At 47.1% G+C, this 24,095-nt stretch overlaps 2 protein-coding genes across 4 annotated transcripts; one reads left to right on the top strand and one right to left on the bottom strand.

The window, feature by feature from the left end:
* Positions 1-335: 335 nt before the first annotated feature.
* RBBP4 (RB binding protein 4, chromatin remodeling factor) lies at positions 336-9,678 on the top strand. 2 transcript variants are annotated; one of them, XM_044424892.1, is made up of 12 exons: positions 336-611; positions 2,243-2,390; positions 3,562-3,707; positions 4,971-5,144; positions 5,634-5,749; positions 5,850-6,010; positions 6,156-6,282; positions 6,510-6,587; positions 7,062-7,138; positions 7,219-7,276; positions 8,085-8,195; positions 8,647-9,678. In XM_044424892.1, the coding sequence occupies exons 1-12, from the start codon at positions 596-598 to the stop codon at positions 8,710-8,712; spliced, it is 1,278 nt and encodes a 425-aa protein (XP_044280827.1). In that variant the 5' UTR covers positions 336-595; the 3' UTR covers positions 8,713-9,678. The 2 variants fall into 2 exon arrangements, with proteins under 2 accessions (XP_044280827.1, XP_044280826.1); XM_044424891.1 differs by lacking the exon at positions 336-611 and adding an exon at positions 818-884.
* Positions 9,679-10,603: 925 nt separating this feature from the next.
* SYNC (syncoilin, intermediate filament protein) lies at positions 10,604-23,704 on the bottom strand. 2 transcript variants are annotated; one of them, XM_044424890.1, is made up of 4 exons: positions 23,558-23,704; positions 15,542-16,658; positions 11,436-11,560; positions 10,604-10,946 (listed from the first exon to the last, which is right to left on the bottom strand). In XM_044424890.1, the coding sequence occupies exons 2-4, from the start codon at positions 16,649-16,651 to the stop codon at positions 10,886-10,888; spliced, it is 1,296 nt and encodes a 431-aa protein (XP_044280825.1). In that variant the 5' UTR covers positions 16,652-16,658; positions 23,558-23,704; the 3' UTR covers positions 10,604-10,885. The 2 variants fall into 2 exon arrangements, with proteins under 2 accessions (XP_044280825.1, XP_044280824.1); XM_044424889.1 differs by lacking the exon at positions 23,558-23,704 and adding an exon at positions 17,948-18,195.
* Between the last annotated feature and the right edge of the window lie 391 nt (positions 23,705-24,095).

The following is a 24,095-nucleotide window of genomic DNA, read 5'->3' as shown; positions in this document are numbered from 1 at the left end:
CACTGTGGCTCCCATTTTGCAAGGGGGGCTGCTCAGGCGGCCGCGCGTCCTTCAAGAGACGATGCCGACCAATGCTTCTAGAAATCTCAGTCAAGAGGAACGGCCTCTCTTCACAGCAAGCTCGCCACGGCCAGCTCATGCCACACGGCCCGCTCGTTTAACAAGCTGCCCAGCGGACGCCTCGCTCACCTCGCCGAAAACAAAATGGCGGTTCCACAGGAAGCCTGAAAGAGCAGACGTCTTTCCCTTCCAGGGCGGGGGCGGAAAGAGCGAGTGTGCATGCGCGACCATGCCACCTTAGCTCCGCCCACTCCGCCCCGCCTCTCCACCCGCGTTCCTGCTTCGCCAGGAGACTTGCTGCGGAGGGGTCTGTGATTGGTCGGCGTTGGCGCGAACCCGTCGCGCGCGGCTGTGGTCCTGAGTGAATCGCGAGGAGGGGCGGAGGAGGCGGTTTCAGGGAACAATAGAGGAGCGCCGAGCGGCTGGCCGGCTCCGGGGAGAGCGAAGCGTCCAGCCAGCGAGCCAGCGCCCGGCGAGTCTTGAGGGGAATCAGGAAGCCGCAACGTCGCCCGCGCTGCTGAAGGGAGCAGGCATCATGGCGGATAAGGAAGGTAAGACGAGCGGGTGCCGCTGAGGGAGGAGCAGTGGCGGCAGCAGCCCGGAGGCTCGACTAGGCCGCGCTCCCGCTTTCCCTTCCCGCCCTGGCGGGCAGCCCCGCACCCAATCTGCGCGCGCGCTGGCGCAGCCCCGCCCCGCTTCGCGGGAGCCGCCCAATGGGCGCGCCCCCGCCCGCCCGCCCGCCCGCCCGCCCGCTCGTCTCGCCCGCGGCGTGGCTTCCGGACGGTGCCCTGTGATGAGGCGGGGAGGGCTGCAGGATGGCGCAGGTGGGCGCCGGCGGCGGCGAGCCGGATTCTTTACTTACCGCGCGGGGCCGGCGGCCGTTCCGCCGGCGAAGTCCTTCCAGGCGAGACGGGGAGGGGGAGGCGCAGCTGCGCCGGCGGGAACGGCGCCCTGCGGGTACCGCGCCTCGGGCTGGCCTGGCAGATCATCTGCTCTGTTTCCGTCCCGCTCAGGGCCGCGCACGTGGTCCCCTTCCCGCCCCGCAGCAGTGGGTGAGGCTGAGGGCCTCGGCGGGCTCCTCGAGCCGCTGGTTCCGCGGCCGGCCGGCCGGCATCTTTCTCAGACCCTCAGGATGCAAATGGTCGCTCGGGGGCTGGTAGAGGCTTCGGGGTGAAGGCGGAGGCTCTCCGAACACTAAGCGCTTTAGGATCATTGTGTTTCAGCGCCAGCTAAAGCGGACCTTTCCCCTCAAACACCATTCGTGGCTCGCCCGCGAACCTGCTGTTTTTGTCCCAGCAGCCTAATTAGAAAGGGTTTTTTTGTTGTCATTGCCCAGCTGATGATCCACCTCACCACAGCGTTCAGCCCTAGTCCATCTTCTGCTCCGGCCGGTCCAGCACCTTTGTACTTTATTTCAGTAATAGCTACACCAGCTCTACTAGGCCATAGTGCATCTTGCAGTTAGGAGGATAGGAATACAGTACCTTAATTAAACATCGAATGAGTTTATGAGAGATCTGAGTGGGGGATAAGGTGGTGTTTCTGGTTTACAGCTCAGTAGTTCTTACAGTGATCATGCAAAGGTTCTATGTCTTAGTGATTGGAGGCTGAGAGATGGAGGCTACTTGGTGTCTGAAAATCATTGGACCAAGGATTTCCCATCTCACACTTGTAGCTGCTACAGTGAACTCAAACTGCTTTTCCTTGTTCTCTCATTTCTTTAAAGCATAGAGTACAATACAAATAGTTCTGATGCTTTATGGTGAGAGCAGCTTTTCTGCATTGTGTTTGATGGGCAGTGCGTGCATGCACTTAGAATAGGACCACAATGTATAGTTGATGAGCTAGGCTCCTACTGGCCTAATAAAAGTAATTCCTACTTGTTTAGGAAAATAGAACATGGAAACAAACTGCTAGCTTCAGTACAGGCTGTTCCTCACTAAGTGGTGTAGCATCTCAGTCTTAATTCTTAGTTGATCTTGCAGGCCTGCTGTGCCCCTCTTTCCTCAGTGGGACTGGTATGACTTGTAAGGAGGATGGAAAGGTTTCTGTATGCTGAAGACAGAAATAACTTCTCCTCTCTCCTCTAATAAGTAAATGCAGCTTTTTAGACACTTGCCCGTGGATTTTCAGGTTCGCTTGTCAGTGTTAATTCTTTGTATACTTCTCTTACAATTGTTAGCTGCCTTTGATGATGCAGTGGAAGAGAGAGTTATTAATGAAGAATATAAAATATGGAAAAAGAACACTCCATTTCTCTACGATCTTGTAATGACTCATGCCTTGGAGTGGCCCAGCTTGACTGCTCAATGGCTTCCTGATGTAACCAGGTAATTTTCATGATGGCAATTTATACACATGTGGATATGGTTCAGCGAACATATTTGCAGTTAGTTCTGAGCAACACACATAGTTTTATGCTGTAATTGTAGCCCTGCATTCATTCTGTAGATTGGAGGGTTAAAGGGGTGATTTGGCCAAACCCCCGCCATTATGAATATGCAATATAAATATGATGGCTTGTTATCTGAAACTAGACACTGGCAATCATTTGAAGGTTAAACAACTCTTGTATAAGCCATGGTCTGTTTTAGGATTATGGAATCGTAGTGTGGCCTTCAAATAATACCCTCTGCCAGGGTTTGAATGGCATGCCACAGCAACCTTGCTGGACCTTGAATAGTTTGGTTGACATGCATTGCAACTCCCTGCAGGTAAATTAATGCACAGTTGGCTGGCATGTCTTGCATATAGACTGTGTCTCAAGGAGCTTCTAAGGATATTTGCTTGTTTGACACAATGGCCTCCCAGCTGAATGCACTTGAAAACCATACTGTGATTGGGAGCCCTTTCTGGATTAAGGGTCTGTAGGTGTCATTCAGTGTTTAGATAGAAATTAGGCCTATAATTCCCAGCATGCGCAAGGCTGGCTAGAGGAATTCTGGAAAATAGAACATTTTTGGGTTTTAACACACATAAGATTGCACCCTGAAAATGCTCAGCTGTATGTACTCATAACCCCCATGCTCCATGTATGGAAACAGTTCCTGAATAAGTTTTGTGTTACTAGCTTTTCTGTCATTGTGGTCAGGTACATAAATATTTCCAGCTATAGGCATCTGTTCCATGCTGTAGGCACCTGTTCTTTAACATCCATGCTTCTTTTCTTTAATGTAAGAACAAGACTGTTAAAAGAATAATGCATTAACTTTTTTGAATTTGTACATGAGCTTCTCTGAATGGCAAGAAATATTTCAACTAAGTGAAAAATAATGCAGAAATATCTTACGATAGAAATGTTTACTATAATTCAAATTATTGACCCTTTTTTGCCTATAATATCCTGTATTGTTAGACAAGGAAAATGAGACTCTAGGCTGAAATTCCACCTGAAAGGGATTTCTTATTGGCAAGAATATTACAGATGCTGATGGAGCCAGTGGCACCAAGAGATCCTAGTGAAAAAGAAATCAACAAAACCTTTCATCTCATTCTTTGCAGACCTGAAGGCAAAGATTTCAGTATTCATCGGTTAGTTCTTGGGACCCACACCTCTGATGAACAAAACCACCTTGTGATAGCCAGTGTTCAGCTCCCTAATGATGATGCTCAGTTTGATGCCTCCCATTATGATAGTGAGAAAGGAGGTAAGAGAACAAAATGTGCAATAAGAGTAAGATTCTTTTTAATCCCTCTGGCAACATTTTACCCTAACCCTTGTTGTTAAGTAAACATGCTATGTGAACAGTGTTTGGTCAAGATAAAAATAAGAATCGATAAATGCGCTAATAGAGCTTCTGTTTGCTGAACATGCTTGTTTGGAAGACTGCTGCTCAAAGCACTACAACCTAGCAGATAAATTACTGTTATGTGTTGTCAGGTCATCTGTGACTTATGGCCACCCTATGAGTGAAAACCCTCCATAACGTCCCATCTGTGGCAGCCCCGCCCAGCTCTTCCACATTCAAGTCTGTGGCTTCCCTAATGGAGTCAGTGATGGCTGGATAAATTACTAGTCAATTCAATAAATAATTTTTAGTGGTGTAACTTACTGGAGGCTTTGTTTTAAATATAGTTGTACTATATTTGCTGTAAGGAGAGCCCAAGAGCCCTGCAGGGCTAAAGGCACAGCTTATAATTTATAAGCTTATAATAATATAATTTATAAGCTTATATAATTTATAAGCTTATACTTGTTTTTCGGCGCCAGGTGAAGACCTTGTTATTTAAACATCACTTTAATTGTTAACAATATTTGCTTATTTATCTGGCCAGGGCGACTTCTTTTATATTTTATATTTTTATTTATTTTATATTGTTAATTTTAACTTTATATTGTTATTTTTGTATTTTATTGTGTTTGTAAGCCACCCCGAGGCTTCGGCAAGGGGCAGCATAGAAATATTATTATTATTATTATTATTATTATTATTATTATTATTATTTCAACAAATAAATAATTAAATGTACCTGCCATTTGATACTTATCTTTGTTTTAATGCTTAATGGATTTAAATTGCTTGTGTATGTTATTGTACATTATTTTAATTTTCTAAAATGAAAAGAGGTACAGAAATCAGATAAATATGCTGGTACAAGAGGATACAGTTTGGGGACAGTTAATATAGGACCTCAGCATGTTGGCTATTGCTAATTAAGTATCTGGACAGAGTTGCAAAGCCTAATGCCCCATTGCTTAAAGACCATTTAGAATTCTGTAATGTTTTGTTTCTGTAGTTAAACACTGATACAGCTTTATAGCATTCAAGAGGTGCTTTGCCTTTTATTTCCCCCCTTTTGTTAATGCTCCTTAATGTTCATCAGACAGTTTCTTAATCTGAAAAGCTTTGTTTCCTTGTTTGAATAACACAAACAAGATAGGATACTAGATGTGCCATCTTTATTTTCAGAGTTTGGAGGTTTTGGGTCTGTTAGTGGGAAAATTGAAATTGAAATAAAGATCAACCATGAAGGAGAAGTTAACAGAGCACGCTACATGCCCCAGAATCCATGCATCATTGCCACAAAGACTCCATCCAGTGACGTACTTGTGTTTGATTATACCAAACATCCATCTAAGCCAGGTATTTACCTGTTTTTGTTTTGTTACCTTTAGGTAGTTTAGGAATAAGAAAATAGGCCTTTAATATGGCATGTATGCTGGGAATATATTTTTTTGTTTTGAGCATTTGTTTATTGCTCATATATATGATGTTAACACATCCTTTTTCCCTTTTTGGTGAGGGGTAGTTGCATATTTAATTTAGCTTCAGTAGTTAAATCTGGATCGGGACTGTAAAATGACCATTTGTACAACCAGGTAAATTAATGGTGTTCTAAGTCCGGAGGCTTCTCTGAGCGACTTGGGGAACTTATCAATCTCAGGGTAGGCTGCTGATAAGTTTATTTTTATTTTTTCTTCATGGGGAGGTGTTCTGCCAAGGGACAGAAATGGCCCTTGGGCCTCCTGCAGTTGCCCACCCCAATCTAGGCAACAAGGTTTTCAATTTCTGGTTCCAAGACTGGAGGAAGAGCTACTGTTTTAAGTTTGCTTTTACATTTCTTCTTTCCAGACCCTTCTGGTGAGTGCAATCCAGATCTGCGCCTTCGTGGGCATCAGAAGGAAGGTTATGGGCTATCTTGGAATCCAAACCTTAGTGGACATTTGCTTAGTGCATCTGATGACCATGTGAGTATTATAGTTTTAGTTAGCTCTGTTGTGCATGCATATTATATTTGTCAAGGCAATTATGTCTCCTGTCTGAATGTCTTTTCTTTTCCTTTTTAAGACTATCTGCTTGTGGGACATAAGTGCTGTTCCAAAAGAGGGGAAAGTGGTGGATGCCAAGACCATTTTCACAGGCCATACAGCTGTGGTGGAAGATGTTTCCTGGCATTTGCTCCATGAATCTCTCTTTGGATCTGTTGCTGATGATCAGAAACTCATGATGTAAGCAGAACATTTTTACTCACATTGAATTACTTTGTTTGTTCTTAAAGGGGAGGGGTGCCCTTATTAACAACCACACTTGAAACGAGTGTAGGCTACTTAGTCCATCAATATAGTTTCTCATCCTGAGCCTGTTTCTTCTTAGCTGGGACACCCGGTCAAACAACACTTCCAAGCCAAGCCATTCTGTGGATGCTCACACTGCTGAAGTGAACTGCCTTTCCTTCAATCCTTACAGTGAATTCATCCTGGCTACAGGATCAGCAGATAAGGTATATGTGCAGAATGCCCAGGTAGTCTTGTCTAAACTCATGGTTGCGAGTTAAGGATATTTTTCTTTGAACTGCTATCTTACACTGTTAATTGTGCTGAGTGGCTCTCATATCTGTTAAGTTGATAAAGAATGTACTTGAAAGCATGCAAGTAATGACAGTAATAAAGATTACATTCCATATGAGAAATTAATGCTTTTTAAATTTACTTTAATCTTTCTGGTCAGACTGTTGCTTTGTGGGATCTAAGAAACTTGAAACTGAAACTGCACTCCTTTGAGTCACACAAAGATGAAATATTCCAGGTAAATTCACACGATGGAATGTGATGTGGGTTTTTTGTGATAACATGTTTTGAAATACATGCTTCCAGAATTGGCCTTTATGGGCATTAGAATTCACTATGCAGCCGTCCAATTTGATGCATTCTATGAAGCACTTGTTAAACAGAATTGTTCTTAGTCCTAAAGAAAGGAAATGTAAATAGGTAAGACAATGCATTGTTTTAACCCTTTGGTTTATGACTATGCTCCTTTTTAGTTGTTCCCGGAATTAAAATTTATAATCTTGCTTCCAAAGGAAAACTGATTCAGTGTAGATCTTTGGTTAAAGTCTTCTCTAACTACCTGCTGTCCAGTCTTTTATGTAGCATGCAGAGTTATGTAAGGGAAGGGAGACTAGTATAGTTGGTATTTATGAAAAGTTCTTGCTTTATATGTAAGAATCACAGTGCTAGAAATTAATGGTGGTTAAACATTGTGTCATCTTAATGGATACAGGTTCAGTGGTCGCCACATAATGAAACTATATTGGCTTCCAGTGGTACTGATCGCAGGCTAAACGTCTGGGATTTGAGGTGAGTTCCATATAGTTGCAGTATTGTGTAGGGGTTAAGTTTCACCAGAAATGAATTTTATGTTTCCCAATTTGTTTCAGCAAAATTGGAGAAGAACAGTCCCCTGAAGATGCAGAAGATGGCCCACCTGAGCTGTTGGTAAGGGGAATGTATTGGTCCTGCCATAACTTTTCTTCCTCCTCCCCTATGCAGCTGTGCAAATCTAGATGAAAACTGCTCTCTTTATAAACATTCAGCTTGGTGAGAGGGCGATTGCACACAATGGTTGCTCAGATTCGGGCAAGTCTGAAGGATAAGTCTATTGGCATGCATGTGGCACGGTTTCCCTTCAATGATTCCTGCTCCCCCTTAACCAAGAATGCAAATCTGTCTGGTGAACTTTCTTTCCCATTTCTAAACCGCTTTTCCATTTTGCTGGCACCACTATTTGATGCGTATATGACAATGGAATGGGAAGATGTTTTATTGTTTTTTCTTTTCTCCTCTGATGGTTTCCTGTTAGCTATGAATTACGTCTTGCTATTGTGGGAAAAGAAGGGCAACAGATTTGTTTCTATGGTATGGTTTTATTTAAAGTTTCATAAACCTGAAGTTTATTGTTAGTTACCTTGAGGATATTCCTGACAGACGGCACAAGTGGATGAGTGCATAGCAAAGTGAGAAGGGGAGAAAGTAGAAGTGGAAAATGATGTTGGCTTATGCACCCTTTAGGTAAACTTTTGCTGACATTGATATAATTTTAAAAGTAAAATGGATTATAGTATCATTGTAAAGTTTTATTATTAAAATTGCTTTTAATATTAAAACTGATTTAGAGTGCAGTCCTTGAAGATTGTTGAGTTATATATTGGAAATTCACTGATGTATATTATTGTAATGGTGTTCTCGATGTATGTATTCATCAGTGTTGTGTATTTCAATCAGTGTTCCTTGTTTTCAATGTTAGTTTATTCATGGTGGTCACACTGCAAAGATATCTGACTTCTCATGGAATCCCAATGAACCCTGGGTAATTTGTTCTGTATCAGAAGACAATATTATGCAAGTCTGGCAAATGGTAAGTGCTTAGTTCATTATTTGAGGGGAAAATTGCATCCAAAACTGGCTGTCCAGTAACTACAACAGAGTGAACGTGCTGTTGTTGGGTCAAATTTGTGATCCTTCTTTTGTAGCCATACCTTGCATAAGCAGTGCACACACAAGTGCGTATGTTCTTCTGTAGATGTGTAGACAAGGTCAGAAGCATCTCCTGGTGTAGCACAAGGTGCTCATTGTGACTAAGATTCAGTGCTGCCTCTCAGACCATGCCAGGGGGACTATTACATATCTATTTGGGGAGATTATTATGAATATGTCTAACAAGAGTGCAAAGCTGTTCGTACACTTTGAAATTGCTTGGTGCTTAGTTGAGTGCTGCTGGCGTTGCAGCCATTCGACATTGTCCTTGGTGGGACTGTGTTCACCGATCAAATTAATATTCATAATTACACACTGCTCTCGTTTTACAGGCAGAGAACATATACAATGATGAAGATCCTGAAGGAAGTGTGGACCCAGAAGGGCAAGGGTCCTAGATGCTTGTCCCCCACGTCTTCTTTTTCCTCCTGTTGTCCTCTTCCTGCATTGTTCTCTCAACTTTCCTAAGATCATCCACACTGCTTTTTGAGAGAGACAAATACACCATGCGTTCCACAGCCCATCTGTAGATACTATTCATCAGCCTTGCTACTAATTGAGAAAGTGAACTATTGCTGTTGAAAATTGAGGATTTGACCTGACATGAACTAGTATCACACAGTGGCTTTTTGGTTGGCCATTTTTCTCTTAAATATTAGTTGGCTGAGCTGGTGTACCCACTCTGCTGCCTCTTCTACAGAATAAATTTTCCTTTTAATGTTTTGAATGCAAACTATGCCAGAATTGTTTCAGTGCAAATGTTGGTAAGAGCTCATGTTTTATACTATGAGGAACTTAAGTACAGAGAAGATTCTTTTATTAATATTTTGGTCCTTCTGATATGTTTATGTGCACAGGTCTTTAGGCTTGTGGTTTCACATGCAGGTAATTTCAGTGCAATGTCATCTATTCTCACTTCTAGTTGCTGTCAGTGATTAGAATGATTCCATCTTACCAGGTAATTCCCGTTTTTTGGTTTTTTTTGGCATAACACCTTAGTCCTTCTATCTTATTCTGATGGGGCAACTTAGGATGTGGATACGAGTATGGTAGTAGCTTATAATTGCACATCACTTTGCTCTCTTGTGTTTCTTGAACTGTGTTCTGTTTCACTTCTGTGAACTGTTTTTGTGTTTTAACTTGGGTGATCACCAAGTTGTAAAAGGTGTTTGTTTCCACTGAGTGATAACCATGGATGGCATTGCCAGCTAACCAGAATCTCACTGGCAGATGGCACACATGGGAGCGACTGACATACTCTTTCCCTTGTATCAGTACATCTCTTGTGTGGGTCCATTAGCCCATTTGACTCTTTATGAACCTGAACAAGTGCTACAACTGAAATAAATTTGATTTTCTATGTAGGTTGTGATTTGTCCTTTTTCTTCAACTGAAAATTTCATTTTTTGGAACCAAAGCCTAAGCTTAACTGTCTGGCTTCTAAATTCCTAACCAAGTACGAGTCTGCTGGAGGGAAGGACAGGCAGATATGCTACAAAATGGAAGCTTTGAAAAATGCCACTAGCAAAGAGGGAGGGACTTGAAAGCATGAGCAGAATTTGTAATGTAAACTAGCATATGGGCACTCTGCATCTCAAGGAGGGTGCTGGTACCAGCAGGCTCTCAAGAGCTGTTACTTGCCTCTTACAAGTCTAATTGCACGGTGTCGCCCTGATAACAATCTCAGCATGACACAGGGAAAAGGCACATTGCCGGGAAGTCACATTTGAACACTTGATGAGATGGGAGATCCATAACTAGCCGTTCATTCTCTCTGCACATTTGTTGCTCTCTGTTTCATAAGGCCACTCCTGGATTTGTTTTAGATTGGGATGACCTTTTCCCCTTCATCTGCTCAACTTGTTTTTAATAACCCTCTGAAAGAGTGGTCTGTGACTTATCCTTGGGGAAAAGCCGAGGTCTGCATGGGAGTGAGTGTTACAACATCTCTGATGTTTTTTGGCTTGCCTCTATCCCATGTAGAGGTACGGAAGTGACTACCTTGAAACTAGGGACTAGCTGTTCTTACTGCTTTTATGTGCCTGGGAGGTACAGCAAATGGGGACAGACCTGATTCAAACTCTCTGTGTAGAACAGTGGCGGCTGTATTGGCCTGTAGTTTTAAATTGAGTTTCCAGTCACTTTAGTCTTATTACCAAAGTATAAGCAGTTATTCCTACTTGAAATAGTATTTTAAAAGCTTTCTGGGCATGTGCATGTATACAAACAATTAGAATATAATTTCTATTTTCTATCCATACTGTGTCAAAGCTTTAAAGAATCACATAATCCTGTTTTCAGGTTTTATACAGAAGAACAGCATTAAAGCAACACTGACAAATGTTGTATACAATCTTCTTACAGCATTGTCCATAACATGTTTGTCTGCTCCATTCACATGACAGCTGTCCAGTATAAGTACCAGATTTCAGAAGATCATTCTGCAACTGCATTTAACATAATGTGACACTCAACAGGCTGACCATTGGCAACTACATTGTAGCCAGCTGCAAAGAGCAGTTCTGCCATTTCCAGAAAGGAGACTGCTTTCCTAAGATAGGCATCCATGGTTCAATCGTGATCTTGTTTCGCTTCTGACTTGCAGAGTTGTCCATAGATTTCTAAGCAATCTCTGTGAGGATTGAAGCTGGATTACCAGTGGCTCAGGATAATGTTCCACAAGCAAATCTAAATTTTAAAAAGCTGCATGTTGTGGAATGAGACTAGAAATATTTTAAAAGAGACCGCTTCTTTCAAGACTTGAGTGCAAGAAAAACACCACATGGATTCCCCCCACCAAAAAAGTTGAAACTTTATTTTAAAAATTGCTATGCTGCTGTTAAAAAAATGTACCTGAATGATTTTAATGTAATTGTCAGTTGGCTTATTGGGAAACTGTTAAAATACTTAAATACTGCAGAAGCATAGTTAAATACCAATTCTTGTTGACCACAGAAATGGCTCCTTTCCTAACTGTTCTATAAACGAATAGTATCCTATGACAATGCATCTTGACAGTTTCTCACTGTATGAATTGCATAACTCCTTCCTTTGGTTACTAAGAAAATTTCCTCCCTTTGCTTGTATGAGGTTAGTGATCAAAAAAGTAAATAAAACCTACTTGTAAATGGCTAACTCCTGATGTAAGCTGGCTTTCAGTTCTTCCAATTCTTGATTTTTTCGCTGCTGAAGCTTTACTTCTTTCTTCAGTTCCCTTAGCCTTTCTTCCATTTCTTCTACCTGTTCCTGTGGATGGAAAAGCACTGGCATTCAACTGTCAAAAGATCCTGGAAAGGAAGTCAACCTGCAATTGTTCCTGATTGCCATCAGCTGCACTCAAAGCTAATGTGTATACACAGTTCCAATGGTTATGCAAGACTTCATATTTTGCTGTCAGCAAGGAAATTTCAGGAACAGGCTAAGTCTGATAAAATTCTGTGTCTTCAAAGGTTCCAACTTAATTGTGAACTCTGCTAAAAATAAATTCTGTTTGCCAAGGTAACAGGAAAGCAGGAGAAGTGCATTACAGCTGGTAAAAATTACACAAGGGAATTTGAATAACTTGCTAGTGTCTTTCCATTCTCTGTAATTGTTTGCCTCATCCCCTGACCACAAGAGCCCTTCCTATGCCAGACTGGCTTTGGGGATTGCCCCAGCACACTTCCAGACCTATATGCTGCCACAACAGCTAGGCGGTTTCATGAAAGGGAAATTTCAAAGTTCATGTTAAGAAAGCAGTAGAAAGTAAACTTGCCAGGTCCAGCGCTCCACTAACTACAGCATGGGCTCTTTTGAGAGTGGAACTGTGTGTTTCTTGGACTGAGGCAATGTGCTTTGGCCATAGGTTTATTTGGAATCCTGGCACCTGCGACCTCAGAGTTGGAACTTCAAACGTGGAACCCTGCATCCCTGGAAGGTGGCACGGAAAGAACACTCTTGATACTTGCATGCAATGAATGGAGGTGTCCATATGCAGTTCATATATTACTGTTCTTCTGTTGCAGGACTCAGGCCTGGTACTGAGAAAAGCTCTGGCCCATGTACATCCCATTCATAACTGCATAGCTACTCCTGTTTTGGAAAGCCAAGGATTGCGGGGGGCCTCTAGATCAGGAGTTGGCAGCCCGTGGCTCTGGAGCCGCACGTGGCTCTTGAACCCCTCTGCTGCGGCTCCGTTGCTCAAAACGCACGTCGGCACAGCCGCTGATCTGCTCGAAGCTCCACTCAGGAACACGGCCTAGTTAAGTAAATCAGCTAGTTAAGTAAATCACTACATTCCTCTGCTAAACAAGCTTCCTGCAGGCTCTCATGCTGCTGAAAAGATTCTCTTTGTCCCAATGTAATCTCCATCTGAATGTTAAAAGCTGCGCTTGGGACCTGTCACAATTCACAGACTGTTTATCTGGTACTAAACACATCTATATATCTGGCACAGCTGGGATCTGTGCCCACCCCAAGGCCAACCATGGATAAATAGAAGAAAAGTTTCTGAAGAAAACCAAACATGGGTAGATTGATTTGTTTTTACTGCTGACGAACTTACGTGGTTTGCTGTTTAATACACGCAGCCCTTTAGCACTGACTTTGACTCTTCAGGAAGCTGTTCTATTCAAAATATATGAAAGGAGTTCTACTAGTTTATAATGTAAGATTAAAAATAACAGTTTTAGTGACTGAACAAGAGCTGCAGCTAAATCATTAATGAAGGTATACATAGCATTAAGGTAAAAAACAATATATGCAGTGTTATCTTCATTTTAGATGTCAAAAGGGTTTAGCAGCTCCTGTTTTCTTTTGTGTGGGAAATGGGTCCAAATGGCTCTGAGTGTTAAAGGTTGCAGACCCCTGCTCTAGATGAACGAGTAACAGGCCAGTCCTGTCCATAGAATGTTTCTTGGCTCCCCTGCCATGGCAAACAGTTTTTTGTGTGGGCTCCTGAAAATTCTGATGGTGTATGTCCAAGCGAAACTCAGGGACAGTAAAGGGAGGGGGTGATTTTTCAAGAAAAAATGACCAGCAGTAAGCCTCTAGAATCCTAAACAGAAAAGGAAATAATCTAAGGGAGAAATAAAACTATAGCACTGCTACCCCAGTATCTGTTGCCCTCATACCTCTGTGAGGTATAGACTGCCACTTTAAGAAGGGAGAGACTTGCAGAATTTGGCTCTTGAAAGATCTTGAGGGACAAGTGGTTGGGAAAGGGGTCAGATGCATCCACCTGTGCTTGGCTGTGCCTCAGCTCTCCCAAGTTTGCTCTGTTAATAGGGCACCAATCAGGCATTTTCATATTTTCCAATCTTCTTCTCTTGAAAGAGGTGCCAAAGCCTGGTGCGGATGTTATTGCTGGTGCAGCAGAAAGACCTGAGAGGCTTTTGGTTAGGCTGGAAACCTGGTGTGCCAGTCAGGCTAGGTTATCTACCTGTTGAGAAGCAACTTTCAATTTAAAGGAAGGCTAGTCCTAGCTCAAAAAGTTATTTCCAAACATTGCTGTGTTCCTGGATTGGGTGAAACTTCCAAATAGTATGATGCTTTGCTTCCCATAGTGAGCATCTGGATGTCTCTAGGGAGTTGGCAAGAAAATTCTACTGAACCAGCTGATAATTTACCCCCAAAGAAGTCCCAGTTTTACATCTTGGGAGTAATTCCCCCCAAAGCTGAGTTCTGAATAAATGCATTTATGTTTTAAGAATGTAAAGCTTGTTCCTCAGCTGTATTTTGTAAGAATCTGAATGTGTGACAAAAGATTGCTTAAAGCATATGACAGGCTGAAACGGCCAGGTGCTTTTAGGAACATATTCTACCTTGCTAGTAATTGCTAATTAGCATGGGGGACATGCTGCTCTTGGGGGCTTGTGATATTCAGGCTTGCATGTGGGGTATTCGTTCTCTGAATATTCCTGCGTATGAAAAGCTTACACACAAAATATACTAGGAGAAAAGGTGGTTGCAGCCTAGCCTTTTCTCCAACATGTTAATCTCTTAAATGTTCAAAGAAGTTGAGAGAGAGAGGGAACCAGCCAGACAGGTGCTCTTCCTCACCTGAAGTTGTGCACAGGTGTTGCTTCTTGGTTCTCCTGGGAGTGCCTTCGCTCACAGTTTCTGGGACTTGCACCATGCTCTCACTCAGGAGTCACATGGCCGAGGTTCCCAATGCACTGTCTGCTTGGCACTGGCATGTGCATGGATGCTGCCGCCACCTACCTTCCAGGGTGGCTGCACTCTTCCCCACCTGGCCCTGGATGGCTGTCTCAGGCATGCCCACCCTGAGTGGATGAGGGCCAAGGCTGAACTCAAAAGCAGAGTGCTCCACGGGAGAAGGAACTAAATAGGAGCAGAATAACCAAAATAACCCTAGCCAAGAACATGGCTGGGAAGCTGAAGCAGCTGTGCTTCCTTCCTCCCAGTTCACAACCCCTTTCCTTGAATTTCATGACTTTTTAGACTCTATGCCTGATGGTAGGACTGCTTAATTCCTGATTCCTCTAAGCCACACGGGAAGCTGTTTGACTCAAGAGTAAAATAAACATGCATCGAACAAACAATATTTTAAGCTATTTCTTTTTCACTGGGAAGCTGCCCACCTGCTCCTGCTGCCTTGATCTGTGTGGGCTGCAGCTTCATTTTGTAGTCCACTCAGAAAGCAAACGTGTTGGGTCAGAGGCAGCTTTCCAGCGGGGAAAGAGGGGCGGGCGGGCGGGCGGGCGGGCGGGAGGCAAGCAGGCATTCTCCCAGCCAACCTGTTAGCTTGTCTGGCAATGTGCAAGGGGCAGGTGTGGCCTGGGGCTTGTGGGGGGTGTTGGTGCAGCTGCATGGGATAGGCCAGTGTTTTGCTTCAAGTATGTGTGGGTATTTTGGGTGTCGGCAGTTTGATTTACCTTATGCCTGGTAAATTCATGTTTTAGCATTTGGGACTCAGGCTTGTACTCCATTTCTCGACCAGTTGGCTTCATTCTGAGCCTCTCCAGTTTGCTCTCTGTGAAATGGGCACCGGAGCAGAAAACCGGGTTCAGAAAAGTGCCTTTGTGCTTTGGAACTGCTTTTAACGTAGGTTCTTGGATATGTTATTTTTAGTCTCGCCAGTTTTCCTTCTGGGAAGTGAGTGTTTTGTGATGGGCCGTGCCTACCAGGCCAGTCGCATTGTGAAAGGACAGCTTCCAGTGGAGGCCCATTCTGTGAGGTTTCAAATGCGCCCACCATCTCAAAACTCAGCCACCCCCAAGCACATACCTTGTACTGGAGAACATCTTCATCCCGCTTTTGCTTAATGAGCAAGATCTGTTCCTCTAAATTCCTGTTCTGCAGCTGTAGCTTGCTGACTTCTCCCTGCAGCGGCCTCAGGGCTTCCTTTAGCCTGTGAATCTCACCCTGTGTTTTTCGCAAAGTCTTACTGCTGGCTTCTCTCCTTTCCAAGAGGCGCATCAACTTGGGCTCATACTGTTCTTCCAAGCCCTGGCGGCTCTCTGACAAAAAGCTCTCAAACTCCATGGAGAGCCGCCGGCTTTCCTGGAGGTAGCATCTGTCCCACCGGTGCCTGGGAGCCTCCAACCGCTGCCTGAACTGTTCCTTCTCCCTCTCGCAGTTCTCCCTCAACTGGGACAGTTCCTCTGACAGCTGGATGACCCTGCTTTCCAGTTCTTCCTGGTAGACTGCGCACTGAGCCACATCATGCCGCCTGGCTTCCAGCTGGTACTGGCAGGCCACGCACTCCCGCGTCACCTTGAACAGCTTCCGCTTCATCTGCCGGATCTCCTCCCTGAGGCTGCTCCTTTCGAGCTCGACTCTGGCGTGCAGTCGGTAGGCTTCAAGGATCTCTTCGTGGGCTTGCTTGATTTCCTCAAGAGCTGGTTCCCGCAGGAACATAAGCTGCTGAATGAGCCGGTCCCTCTCCCTTTCTAGCTGTTCTACTGCTTCAATGCATCTCTGAAAACGTTCTCCAAGATCCTCCATGCTTGTCGGTTCGGGCTCTGCGGTATACAATTCCTGGTCCGCCACAGCTTCCTGCAGCTCCGCTGGGGAGCCCGTCACGCCCATGCCTTGCAAGAATGGCACATTGGTGGGGTCCATGTAGTGCATCCCCGAGGGGTCTCCTCCCTCAAGCTCCAAGAATGCTCCTGCATCCCCAGCATAGGATTCCTGGTCTGCCATGGCTTCCTGCAGTTCTGCGGGGAGACCTGTCATTCCTGTATCTTGTGAGAATGGTGCATAGACAGGGTCCACATACAGCATCCCAGAGGAGTCTCCTCCATCGAGTTCCAGGAATGTTCCTGCATCCCCAGCACTGAGCTCCAAAGGGGTTTCCTCATTATCCAGTTCCAGAGAAGGCTCAGAGTCTGCCATCGCTGTCCTGAAAATGAAAAGCAAGTTGTAAATTGAACCTACAAATTGAATCCTGAGCGATGGCGGCTCCAAGTGTAAACAAGCTTTTGGAGAGCAGGTTTGTTGTTCCAACACCAAGTAAATGCTGTAACTCAACCATACAAATGTCAAGTAACCAGAGATGGACCTAAACCAGGCACATTGCTCAGTAACACAGTTTGTTAGAAAGACAGAATTGCATGGCAATTTCTGACAGTTCTAGGAAGATACCTTATGCTCATCAGCTGTGACTGCTCCGAGTTAAGCGTTCTAGATGTCACAATCCCTATTTTCCAATACTAGGTTCCAGGGAGTAGCTGGGAGTTAGACGGCTGGCTGGCACTGCAGTCAAGCACACGACGCACGAAGCATGATGAGAAGAATGAGGTTTGCCCCTAGAATTCCTACCTGGCCACGGGCTCTCCCTGCCTCAGTTTCCATAGCAGGATCCCAGCCCTTCAACTGCTCACCCAGGGAGAAGTGCCCCTCCAGGCTCTCCCGTGGCAAGAGCTGTGCAAAGCCAACCCAGGCGGCATAAGGGCAAGCGTGACATCATCCTAGCAGCCCTGAAGAAACCATTTGCGTTTCATGCTGGGAGAAGAAAGCGATCCGGAAGAGGAATACTGACCCATGCACTGGGGGGTGGGGGTCGCCTAGGAAACCCCTCCCAATGGGGGCCATCAAGAGAAAAGTGGGACAAACCTTCTAAATTTGTGTGCATGCAGCAAATGATACGGACTGCTAGCAGCTGCCACTCACTCGTAAAAGTGGGTTTGGGCCTTAGGAAAAACAGGCCTGATTCCCAGTCTGTGTGTCCTTCCAGGCAGGTGTGTTCTTCGCCAGCAGCAAAATACCACTGTGGCTGGGGAGGCGAAGGGCGTGGACGGCAGCAGCTGTATCTAGAATGAATCCCATCCACAGAAATCCCAGGCCGTCTTGGCAGAGAGTAGGCGTGAGAACACAAGCAGCCACTTATATACTTTATGTTGGTTCCACCATTAACTATTCCATTAACTAACAGTGCTACTTCAGCGCAGGAGTACCAGGAGCCCTCCCACTGGACGCACCCCTGCTTCAAGTCCCCATTTCCCAGGGATGACCCCTCTTTTCCGATATTTGTCCCTGGTAAACCAGTGCCATGCCTTGCTCCACTGTCTTGGTTGAGCCTTAAAGCCAGTGACGGCAAGATGCAATTCCTCCCCACACGCTGCATGCACGCAACTGGGAAATGCACGAGAACTTCGTATTTGCAAGGAACTGAAGCCAGAAGACACTTACCTCTGCTGAGCCATTTCCTCATCTGCTTTGATGGGGGAAGGGAACCTAGAACACGCTGCCTCCTCTCTTCAGCGGCTAGTTTTGCAACTTGGGAACTGCCAGACATTATGAAAATTGCCCCACCTCAAACACAGAATTTTGCAGGTCCCTACATTTTGCACGTGTAACCTTCCTGCAAATTCCCACTGCTATCCCTGTCTTGTTTCTTACAACAGAAAACCCACTAAAGGGGTGATGGGACACCTGCAAGCTGCCTTTTGATGATGGCACCAGGGCCTGCCATGGGAAGTGAGCCAAAGATGCAAACGGCGAGGAGCACAGCACTCCCTCTTCCGGCGACAGAGCTTTCTTACTTCCTGCAGCAGACCTCCTTGCAGAGGAAGGAACTGCAATTGCGTACTCGCCAAGCAGATTGCGCAGTGGGTTTTTGCACTCCATCGCAATGAAGGGGCGGCTTCCCGCGCGCACGCTCCCTCCTCTGCTGAGCTGCTCGCCATGTACGGCGCTTAAGGTGCGCTGTCTCTTGCCCTGAAGCCGAGTGGTTTCCCGCTGAACAGCTGATGGGCAGGAAGGAGCCCAGAGAGCTGCATGAGGTCGTGTCGCAGGCCAAGGTGCCCCACCCTTGCTGTAGCCGACACTTCCTTTAAAAAACGGCAAGCTGCTGAGCTGCTGCTCAAGGTTGCAAGCAGTTACCTCTCTGTGTAGCGAGTGCCTGTATCCTCCAGTGCGCATGGATATAGAGTTAGGTGCATGAAACCAATGCCTTGCCCGCTCATGTGCTGTAGCTCTTGAGAAGTGCCGGTAGCAGGGTGGAAGGGACACTTCAGGAAAGGGCATTGTCTGTGGGGGCGGCTCGACACAGTGTCTCGGGATACAATGTTAACCCTATTTTTACAGCAAAACACCGAGGGTCGTCCTGCACGTGGCAGCCACACTTTGATCCCAGGGGCCCCGACCCCTCGTCCCTGGGGAGCAGGACTACTTCCTGCAAAAGGCGGTGCCATAAGCAGCCTTGTCCCACTGTGACTTCTCAGTGGTTTGTACCCAGTGGGGACAGCAATCCCTGGAGAAATTCTGACATGTGAATGTACTGCACAGGCTGATCTGGGAGGCATGCTACCGAACGGCTTCCACGTGGTCTGAGTAAGGAACAATGAGCAAGGATGTGCATTTATATGGTGCTTCGTATTCTCTTTCTGCAATCCTTTCAACACCCATGTAAGGAAGAGGAAAATTTTAGACAAGCTTGTTGGCCCATCAGAAAAACTGACTATGTCCAATTTCTACATTTATACATACCATTTCTCAGGACAGGTCTGAAGCATCACAAAATACTTTTAGTTAGTCCCAATAAAGTCTTAAAGCATGGTTGCATCTTTAAGCTGGTTGGCATTATTCTCTACATGTTACAAATACTGCGTTCTAAACTAGACATGGTTAGATATCCTGCTTGTTAAAAAATGCACAGTAACTTTAATAGTAGCTGTAGGGATAGATATGCCTCTGCAGGAGACAAATCATATGAGCAACTTAATGGGCTTAATGAGGAAGAACCCTCCCCCCCAACATTGCCTTCCCACTGAACTGAGCCTCTCTCTAGTTGCTACCTTAAACTCCTAAAAAACAGCAGAAAAGTTAATCACAGACCTTCTGCCAGGTGCCTTCTTTGGCCCAGAAAGCGAGTGTGGATTGCTTCAGGCTGCCAAGCATGCCCAGAGACACTCTGAGGTGGAGGGCTCCCAGCATCACCCACCCCAAAGGGCTTGTAACAATTCAGTCTCTTCTTAATGGATTTTTGTGGGATGAAAAAAGACAAAAACGGCAGTGGGAGAGCTACAAGTGGATGATTGTTATTGTTGTAAGCCGCCCCGAGGCTTCGGCGAATGGGGCGGCATAAAAATGTTTTAATAAATAAATAAAAAATGATGGTCATGCACATTGCTCGTGCAATTCTGTGGATGAGACTGCGCCACTGCACAATAGCAGTCTAGTTTGGGAGCACCACAGGGCTGAGGCTAGCTCTGAGCTGGGTGCTTTCCAATTCTGACACCTAGACAACGGTGCCCACCTTAACCGAAAGTAGCAGCTCTTTCTTGAGGCAACCTAAGCAGTAACACCTATGTTCCCAACCTGGCAGCCTCAAGACGTTTTGTACTTGGGTTCCCCATGAAGCCCTGCCTATCCTTGCTAGGGAATTCTGGAACTCGTAGTCTAGTGCAATTGGAGGGCATCAGTTGGAAGAGGCTGCAGTAACTGATTTGATACTGGAATATTAATTTCAGTAGATAAAAGCGATGGACAGCTGCATGAGATGCGTGCTATTTTTCCGTCTTTCCTTCTTGCAGTTAAGCGCCAATGTTGTTGTTAGTCGTGAAGTCGTGTCCGACCCATCGCGACTCCATGGACAACATTCCTCCAGGCCTTCCTGTCCTCCACCATCCCCCGGAATCCACTTATATGGGATTATGGCCCTTATACTACTACGTATATAAGGGCCATGATCCCATATAAAATTAAGTGTGGTTAATGCAGTTTGGTACTGAAACATGAACTAAAACCCACTGGAAGTAAAAGTATGATAAAACAAAACAAAACCTTATCACATTAATGGTTCCTCAAATTATTTCACAGTACCTAATTATACCATAACCATCTGCTTAATCCCAAGAATTTAAGACTGGGTTGGGCTGTCTCTGGAATGCTGCCTTCCTTTTTTCCTTCAACCCCCCCCCCCCATAACTCTCCTCCTCCATGAAGCTCTTCTTGCCTTGTCCTTCCCTTTCTGTGCTAAGAATGCTTCCAATGAACCCTTCATAGCCGGGGATGTGCAAGAAATCTGATGTGGTGGGGAGAATGTGAAGGATCCTGCCTCCATAGTCCTGTGCTGCAGTGGGGTTAAACTAGCCATGGACTTCTGTCACATAGACCACCCTTTGCACATTTTAAGTGTTCTGTTATGCATGAATGACATTCCTCCAGGCTCTCCTGTCCACCACCATCCCCCAGAGTCCACCTATAAGCTCACATCTACTGCTTCAGTGACTCCATCCAGCCACCTCATCCTCTGCCGTCCCCTTCTTTTGCCATCTATTGATCCCAGCATTAGGCTCTTCTCCAGGGAGTCCTTCCTTCTCATTAGGTGGCCAAAGTATTTGAGTTTCATCTTCAGCATCTGGCCTTCTAGAGAGCAGTCAGGGTTGATCTCCTCTAGGACTGACCGGTTCGATCGCCTTGTGGTCCAAGGGACTCGCAGGAGTCTCCTCCAGCACCACAATTCAAAGGCCTCAATCCTTCGGCGTTCAGCCTTCCTTATGGTCCAACTTTCACAGCCATACATTGCAACTGGGAAAACCACAACCTTGACTACACGCACTTTTGCCGACAGGGTGATGTCTCTGCTTTTAGTATGCTGTCTAGATTTGCCACAGCTTTCCACCCAAGAAGCAAGCGTAGATGTTAAGTGAAACTGGTGCAAATAAGCTCCCTGTGAGTGGCTCTAATGGGATGGCAGTTTGTGCAAACCAGCCAATCCTGCACTCATCCGGCAGGTCCCATTTGGCTTTCAGGTGCAAATCTGTGCAAATTCCATTAGCAGCTTGAACACTGCATGTGAATTGCAGCCCATCTGAAAGATAACCCCCCTCCCCACTCAGCTTGCTTCTGACCTTCACTCAGGTCAGGGAATCCACTGAGCTCCAGCAAACTAGGTCTCCCTGTTTAAGTGAGGCCCTATTTATGATGTCATCTTTCTGCTTGTTTGCAGAGGTTTATGTAGCCCAGATGCTTAGCCTCTTCCACACAGCGCCTTATCACTTCTTCCATCTTTTCCCTTAGTTCTGAAAAAGTGCCAAGAAGAAAATGGTGGAACAGCCAGGCAACACTTTTCTGTTGACACCAGGAGCCCTCCAGGGAATAACTGCACCCATCCATATCCCCTCTGCCTCCAGTCCCTCCTCCTTCCAAACTTCATTATGCCTTTTTCTAGACTGTAACCTCTGTGGGGCAGAAGTCTGCTCTCCTATTCTTTGCAACGAACATAGATGCTCATAAGTGTGTTCTAGAAAATATCTGGAGTGACGGGAACTCTGGTAGAGCCATACGGTTTGCAATAGAGGCATAAAGTAAGTATTTTAAAAATGAATCGCATTGCCTGAGTAAGTTGGAGAAACTGGGCTGGAGGTGTTTTTTGCCTGGCTGAAGTAGCAAGGGCCAGTGAGTGGGGCGGGTCTGTTGCTTGAAGTCAGATTGTGGGCTTCACTTTTTAAAAAACTGATAATGCAACCTCTTCTTTATTAACCGAAAAAGCTGGCCCAGCCGTAGATTTCGAGAACAGTGCCCACAAAAAATTTGTGGGCCTCCTCTGCAAGATGGCCGGGGATGTATTAAAATATCGCAGCGGGCAAAGGGGCGGGGGGGGGGGCAAGGGCAGGGCTCCGGTTTCCGAGCAAGTATCGTAGAGTCATGCCTGAATGAAGGCGGTGTGACTTGAGAGCTGCAGCTGTTGCGGCTGCGTGGCGCGCTTTCAGCACGACACTTGACTCGGGCAACGAGCCGCGCGGGGGGGGGGGCGTCAGAGGGGGAGCCCGGGGTCCGGACGGGGCCGCTGGAGCAGGGCGGGGGCTGAACCCCCGCGCGGCAGGGCTTTCGAAAGTCAGCTGGGGCACGTTCCTCTGAGCAGCCGGACTTGAGCGCACGAGGAGCTGCCTCCCTCCGCCCTACTTTGTCTCCCCGCGGGGAGGGCAACGAGCGCCCTCGAAGGAGGCCTGCGGTGAGCCTGCCCAGGGAGGAGCCCCGAATATGCTGGCTCAGGCCGTGATACATGGCCTGCACGCACGCGTGGGATCCGGGGTCCCCCTCCTCCGGGAAGACTGCCGGCGGGCTGGTGCTCCATCTGGGGCTGTGGCCGGGCGGGGCCCCTTCCAGAGGTGGTTCGGAAAGGCTGTCGGAAAGAAACCTTCCCTTCCCTCAAGTTAGGCGGTTCCCCACCTTGCAGGCTGCCCTCCCCCCGCGGCTCGCATGCCCGCCGCCTCCTCGCAGTTGCGCGTGAGGCTTGTGAAGGCGAAGACACGTGCAGATGGCTCGGTGCAACTTCTGAATTAGGACTCGGCGGCGGCTGCCAGTGCTCTTCCTCCAGCAACGGAGGGCGTTCTCCCGGGCACGACGGCTGAGTCGCACTTGGTTCACAGCGACTTCGTGCGACCTCCGCTCTCCCACGCCGTGGCGGCGCAATCTCCCACCCAGGCTGCTCTTCCACGCTGAGCCAAAGCCACCCCGCCCCACACGAACGCAGCCACCGCGCGTGGAGACGGAGGGGACTGCAGACTTCTCCCCTTCCGCGCATGGCCTCCCCGGCCGCCTGTTGCCGTGCGAGCGACGGCCAGCTCTCCTCTCGAGAAAGCGGCTGCCTTGGCCAGCTCTTGAAGCTGCATGGAGAAGCTACGGCGAGCCCCACCCGGATCCTCCCGCGAAGGGTCTCGGAGAGGTCGCGGGACCCCTCGCCTCCAGCCCCGCAGGGCGTGAGCACGCTCGCTGGCTGGGAAGAGCCGCTTTCCACCCTCCCCTCAAGAATGGGGAACCACTGAATCGAGCCCTTTCTGTAGCGCCTCTTACCTTTCTCTCCGGGAAACCAGTTCCTCGTGCGCTGGGCTGGACCGGGTTTGGCATGGGTGGGCGTGATTGGGATTATTAATAAATAGGGCGCGCAGCCAGAGCCCCCCGGGATGCCCCCCCGGCGATCTCCGGAGTCAGCTGCAATGCCCGCGCAGGGCTGGCCCCAGGTCCCGCCGGGGAGCGGGCGCCGGGAGGAGGAGCGCGCCGGAGAGGCGGGGAACGGAGGGAGGGCGGGACGCCGGCCTCCTGGGGCTGGCGGCACCGAGGCTGGCGGCGGGCCGAGCCGGGCGGGCTGCTGCGGCCGTCTTCGGCCCCCGCGCCTTGCGCCAGCCCCATTTCCTTTGGGCGGACGTTGCCTTCCGCAGGGAAAGTGTGAGGCGCGAGGGGGCCCGTGGACGCCGACGGGCGCCCGGCACCCCCGCGAGGTCGTCTCCCAAGCGCGTCGGAAGGCGCCGCCCGCCGCTCCAAGGGCTGCCCGAGGCGAAGGCGCTGCGGCCTTGCCTCGCGGAGGCGGCCGCCCGCCCTTCGCCTGCGCGGT

The sequence above is a fragment of the Varanus komodoensis genome, unplaced genomic scaffold (assembly GCF_004798865.1).
Source record: "Varanus komodoensis strain SLA01 unplaced genomic scaffold, ASM479886v1 scaffold15, whole genome shotgun sequence".
NCBI classification, from domain to species: Eukaryota; Metazoa; Chordata; class Lepidosauria; order Squamata; family Varanidae; genus Varanus; species Varanus komodoensis.
Note: the sequence above shows the minus strand (reverse complement) of the source record. Positions and strands in the feature narration are given on the sequence as shown.